Raw genomic sequence first — 6161 nt, forward strand, 5'->3', positions numbered from 1 at the left:
TTTTTTGCTTATGTATTTGAGTTCATTGTAAATTTTCCTCAAAAACATTGGTTTAGTCATTGGTTTAGACTTGATATGTGGCAAGTAACAAAAAGTCACATTTATCATCATAAGAGCAAATATTGCAAAATTACTTGGAAATCTTTCTAAATTAGCACCAGCAAATCTGTTATTTTGTTTGCAAATAATCACAAAAACCATTTTGAAATCCTGTCTGGAATGATCAATGTGAAAAATGTTCAGTATTATTTAATTTGAAGAACTTACAGAATGCAGACACAGCTTTGACTAATATTTTAAGAGTTTGTTTTTTTATCACTATAATCTGGCACAAAAACATAAAAAGATTTTTTTGCTTGTTTTTGTTTGTGTGTTTCTCTGTTTTCTTTCTTCCCCTCCAGCTCCCTGCATGCCTACAGACCTGGTTCTGGATCCAAAGAACTCCTCCGTTGTCAGTGTCAGCTGGAAACCAAACAACAGGGCTGCGAATTACACCGTGAGTGCAGAGAGTCACGGTGAATACGGGCAAAATGGCGGACGAACCTGCACCACCAGCGGAAACGGCTGCGACATCACCGAACTGCCCTGCGGCTCTAGCTTCGAGTTCAGCGTCACGGCAACCGGCGCCGCTGGGCGGAGCTTACCCAGCTTCTCCACCTTCCTGGAGACAGGTGAGAAGATGAGGAAAAGGCCTGGAAAAGCTGGTTTTGTTGGTGATTTAACCATTTCGTGTGAATCCAGCGTTTCAAAAATGCTCACCAGATTCTGTTTTTAAAGTTTTGAAAGCCACTGTCTGGTTTTTATAAAATTTAATACTAACTAGTTTTATACATAATAGTACCATGAAATTATCACTTCCAGAAGGAAAAGAAAATGTCCATAATTTCTGAACATTTGAAACATCTAACGAGCAAGGTGTTAATAGTTCTGGGTTTTTCATTATAGTTTAGTTTAATTCCATTGTGACTTTTTGTTTGTCTAATTCAGTTAGTTGTAGTTTATAGAGTGTATTTGCCAGTTTTATTAGTTAAATATTGTTTAGTTTTAGTTTCTTTTTTGTTAGTTATAGTAGACTAAGACAAAATTAAATTACAAATATTTATAAGCAAGAAATAAGAGGCTTGTTTTCAGTAAATAATTTCTTAATATTTATGAAAAAGTTATATAACTTGTAACCAAACATTTTTCCCATAAAATAAGTGAAATAATCTGCCAGTGGAGCCATTACATTTTCATTAATATAAGGAATTATTTGCTCAAAATAAGTAAATAAGCTCCTGTGTGTTGCTTAAGTTACTTGTAAGTTAGTTTTGTCTTATTTCAAGTGAACTAAGATATTTGCACTAAAAACTAAACCTGAAACAAACATTTCATTTTGTCAAGTAGCATCATAAACATCATCAATACAATAATAATTTTAAGTTTTAAAATAAAGAAAGAGAAAGCAACTTTTGAAAAAATCTCACATATTTTCCAAACTAATAAGAAAAATATGCGACATGTGCTTTTTGGTCATTCTGCTGTGGAAATTTTATGCGATTAACTCCATAAAAAAGCTGTAAAAACCTGTTTTTTCTTTCTAAATAACTGAATATATTTGCTGTCTCTCCTGCAGACCCCTGCTGCCCGGTGAACCTGACCGTGGCTCAGGTGACCCAGGCCATGTCCAACGTGTCGTGGTCTCACGCCAAGGCGGCGCAGTCCTTCATCACGTCCCTGACGTCGCCGCGTGGCCACGCCCGCTGCCACACCCAGGACTCCCACTGCCTCATGGGATGCATCACCTGCGGGACGAACTACACCGTTACCGTGGAGACGTTCAGCATCACAGGACGGGCGACCAACTGCACCTATCAGGGCTTCTCCTCCAGTAGGTGGCCGTTTCTATGACGACAGATTGACTGGCAACACAAAGAGTCTTCAGATAAAAACAGGAACTTAATATTCATCACTAAAGATGTTATAATTGTAACTTTGCTACATTATTTACACACAAAAAAACTCATAATTTTGGTTTTGAAAATTGAGAATGTGCAGCTTAGTGTTATTTTATATTACATTGAACTATTTTTGGATTAATTAATGTCCATCTCTTGGGTTGTAATCAAAATAAATGTATGAAACATTATTCATTGTTTAAAATAATCCATTTATGTAACAACATGCATAAAACTTGACACAAGATTCTGATTTGTTCTTTTTTCAGAGTTTTGCTCATAATTATTTGGTTACGATAATTTATTTTGTTAGGTTTTTGAACAGATATTTCCTCTGGTTGGACGCTATGCAGCTGGAAAGATTGTTAGTCTAACCTTTTTACTTTTAGACTTAGATCAGAATCTACAATATTTTATTCTACACCATTTAGAATATTTAAATCAGAGTTTGACATTCTTGCCATCTCAAAACTCTCCAGATTGTGGAGTCCCATCCCACCAGAGGTCAGCAAAGTACGCAAAAACTGTACTCCAGTAAAAATAAAATGTAAACATTCAAGAAATTACTCAAGTAAGAGTAAAAAAGTATTTGGTAAAATGTCTACTCAAATACTGAATAACTGATTAAATTATCAATCATTCAGTATTTTAAGATTACATAATGAGACAGACCAAATTTTAAAGCTAAGTGGAGATTTTGGTATTTTAAAGATGAAAATGACAATAATAAATTTAAGTAATAACAAAATTAGGCTAAGGAAATGTTTTCCCAATCAGTTTCTCTCAATAAAAAAATATAAGACTTTAAAACGCCAGGTCTGTGGTGGGTTTGGTTAAAACATGTTTGTTTTTCATTCAGTGAGATGAAAATCCAGAAATGTTACTGAAGAGCAGAAATACTTCATAATAAAATTACCCAAGTAAAATTAGAAAGTACAGCATAGTAGAAATACTCCTAAAAGTACTTTTTTCAATAAATGTAAAATGTAGCTACTATTCTGTGGTGCTGCACTGTTACCTAGCAACCCCAGCCAAGCCCAGCCCTGCTGCCTAGCAACCATGCAGAGCTCATTCTGGAAGGAGCTCAAAGTAGGCAGAACTGAACAGAATGATTTTGTTTACAAATGTAATGAACATGTTTTGTACAGAGCTTGAACCTATCCTGTTCAAGGAAGCAGAAAAGATCACATTTAATAAAACAGATCCTGTTTTTCAGTCAGAGTTTGTCTCTTTCAGGCCCCTGCTGCCCATCAGGCATCAAGCTCTACATGTTGGCCAGTAACTCTCTGCGGGTTTACTGGCGCAGCACAGCCAGCAGCCGCAGCACCACAGTGGAGATGCTGGGCACCAGCAGCAACTACACCTGCACTGCCTCACCTGGGGAGAACAGCTGTGACGTGGAAAACATCCAGTGTGGAGACGTTTATCGGCTGGTCGTAGCGCCGCTCACAGCAGGGGGCAGCAGAGTCCCGTTCTGCCCCTACAGACTCTACTCAGGTACAACCGCCTGCATGAAACTTCACTAAAGTCATTTATGTAGTTTTGAGTTTGACTGTAGCACAGAAGAGTGAATATTTCTGCTTCTGTCTTTGTAGTCACTTGTTTGGGAAGCAACATCGGCACAGGTGAGCGTGTTTAAAACCTTTAAATCGCTTTCTTAAAAAACCCAAACTATTATGTCTATAATCACTTCCATTTCTTTGCCTCCAGTGATTTATAGAGGAAAAAGAAGCATCGACTGATTAACTCTGTGGTAAGTTTCAGGTTATGTTTAAGAACAGTTGGCATAACTTCACCGTATTTTGAAACTGAATTAAACTAAAATCCAATCAATTATTTAAATATTCTCCATCCATACAAATGATGACAAAAATAATCATCTAAGGTTCTGGTCAATCAGGAGTATAAAGTCGACCAGGGGTGTCCAAAATGTGGCTCGGGGACCATTTGTGGCCCACTTACTGATTTTCTGTGGCCCACAACTTCAATTCAAGATTATAAATTTACCCCCTTTTATTTGTATTTTGACTATTTATTTTTAACCAGGAAAAAATATTACAAGACTAATTAAAATATAGAAAGTGTTGGCTACACCACAAAATATTCAGTACTTATTTTATTTTATTTTTGTGAGGAAAAATGTATCCAGCAGGGTTTGATGCACCCAGATGTGCTTTTTATAAATTTATTAAACTTGACTGTTTATTTTTTCAATAAAAATTACCTAATTCTTGTTTTTTATTTCTCAGAATTGACCAAAAATGTTTTATTACTTCTAGTTGAGACCCTTAAACACCTACTTTATTGAGCATAGCATAAGTTATATAATTTAAAACTAAAGCAAGCAAAAGAAGAGCAGTAGCAAAGAATATTAAAAAGAGGAGGTAGAAGTATAAACTTATTTGTATACATATCAATTTTAATATGGAAAACCTTCAAAACCGTGTTAACATTCTGAATCTACAACAATTTACATCCATTTAAAAAAAATACAATTTCTCATTTAAGTAAAGTCGGTAATTAAATTAGAAAAAAAATCAGTATTTTGTTTTCTTTCTCCATATTTTTTTTTAAATTAATTTTTTTAGTCATTTTAACATGAAAGTTTTGACGCCCTGGAAATAAGCTGCTGCTTTGTGTCTTCCAGCCAGCAGGTGGCGCCAAACGCGCTTGACTTCTAATTGCAGAGTTCTGAAAACTTCAAACTTGTAAATAGATTTAGCGAGAAACACATTAAATTTAATTCAAAGGATGTAATTATCAGATTTGAGTGATTTTGAAATTTTATAAAATGTATTTATTTAGGACTTAAAGGATGATAGATTCAGATATAATACAATCAGTTTTCTGACTAAAATTATTTATGAAAATACAATTTGTAGAAAATGTGAATATTACATAAAACATTTTAAGAATAAATCTTTAGACTTGGATTCTGTCTCTCCACTTTGGGAATTTCATATCCTAGAGACATAAAATAAAACAAAGATTTTATATGATTTTCCTCTTTTTGCCTTATGTAATAATCTACTTTTCTGAGAAACTGAATGTTATGTTGTCACTAACTATATGTACTATAACTGTCGAAATTAAAATAAAAATGCTTTTTAAACATGTACTTATTTCTAAATAAATTAATAAATATGTTGAAGATTAAGCAAAATTTGTTTCCTGACATCAACTCAAATGTTGGTTTGTTAGTAAGCTGGTAAATTAGTGGTGTAAGATTTAAAATAAAATATAGTTACATTTTAAAAGTATACCTACCTATATTTTGTGTGTGTTTTATTGTGGATCCTGATGGCACAATTGCGCCTCCTTAATTCTGAAGATTTATTTTATTTCTTATTTTTAAATGACATGGACTACTTTTTGCCTAGAAATAAACAAAATATGTATTATTTTCTCTGCAAAAAATTACCTAAAATGTGAACATTTTCTTCATTTTTGAGCAACTTTTATTTTATTTCTCAGCAGACCCCAGTTTCTGGTGGAGTTCAACACTTCGTTCTCCTGGATAATCTCTTCTTCTCTTTGAACAGACATGATGTTTTTAATCATGATTCAACACAAAGTAATTATTCATGTTTGACTTGTTTACAATGTAACATAGAAACTTAATGGCCAAGTAAAACGACCGGCAAAAATCAAACCGAAATAAATCAAATTGCTTCAAATATTTTCAATAATGAATGTTTTGATATTTTTTTTTAAATGTGTAAGTTTCTTAGTTGCCTCAGCCCAAGCAGAAAGCCTCCTTGCATTGAAGCAGCAGATACAGATTTTAGCATCTTTAAATAAAAACATCAAGTCATTTTTCAGTGCGCTGTTTCAGACTGTTGGGATGAATTCATGTGTTTTAAATGTGAAAAACTGAAACATGTTTCGGTTATTAAACATATTATCAGCATCGATTATGTCTCCTGTTGTCTCTTTTGTAATTTAAATATACACTTTGTATTAAAATAACAGAATTTAGCAAAAATAAAACATACATACACTGCAAACACACAAAATATTAAGTGATTTCTGTTTAGTTTTTAGTGTAAATATCTTAGTTCACTTGAAATAAGACAGCTCATATATAAGTAACTTTTCAGCAAGACAAATAAAAGCTTGTATTAAGTCAACAATTTCTTAATATTGAAGAAAAATTACTAATTTCATTGGCAGATTATTTTACTTATAAAAAGACATTTTTCCATGTTACAAGTAAAATAATCT

At 33.4% G+C, this 6161-nt stretch overlaps 1 protein-coding gene across 3 annotated transcripts in view; it reads left to right on the top strand.

The window, feature by feature from the left end:
- LOC103155253 (fibronectin type III domain-containing protein 7-like) overlaps positions 1 to 5851 on the top strand; it is a 16123-nt gene extending 10272 nt beyond the window's left edge. Inside the window, exons 9-14 of one of the 3 annotated variants that reach the window (XM_007576886.2) lie at positions 402 to 671; positions 1616 to 1870; positions 3174 to 3434; positions 3533 to 3562; positions 3648 to 3690; positions 5412 to 5851. In XM_007576886.2, coding sequence (XP_007576948.1) covers positions 402 to 671; positions 1616 to 1870; positions 3174 to 3434; positions 3533 to 3562; positions 3648 to 3679 — 848 coding nt within the window. In that variant the 3' untranslated portion in view covers positions 3680 to 3690; positions 5412 to 5851. Of the gene's footprint in view, positions 1 to 401; positions 672 to 1615; positions 1871 to 3173; positions 3435 to 3532; positions 3563 to 3647; positions 3691 to 5410 lie in introns of all 3 variants that reach the window. The other 2 variants (XM_016663409.1, XM_016663410.1) reach the window with 2 other exon arrangements.
- Positions 5852 to 6161: the final 310 nt, after the last annotated feature.

The sequence above is a fragment of the Poecilia formosa genome, unplaced genomic scaffold, assembly GCF_000485575.1.
Source record: "Poecilia formosa unplaced genomic scaffold, Poecilia_formosa-5.1.2 Scaffold419, whole genome shotgun sequence".
NCBI lineage: Eukaryota > Metazoa > Chordata > Actinopteri > Cyprinodontiformes > Poeciliidae > Poecilia > Poecilia formosa.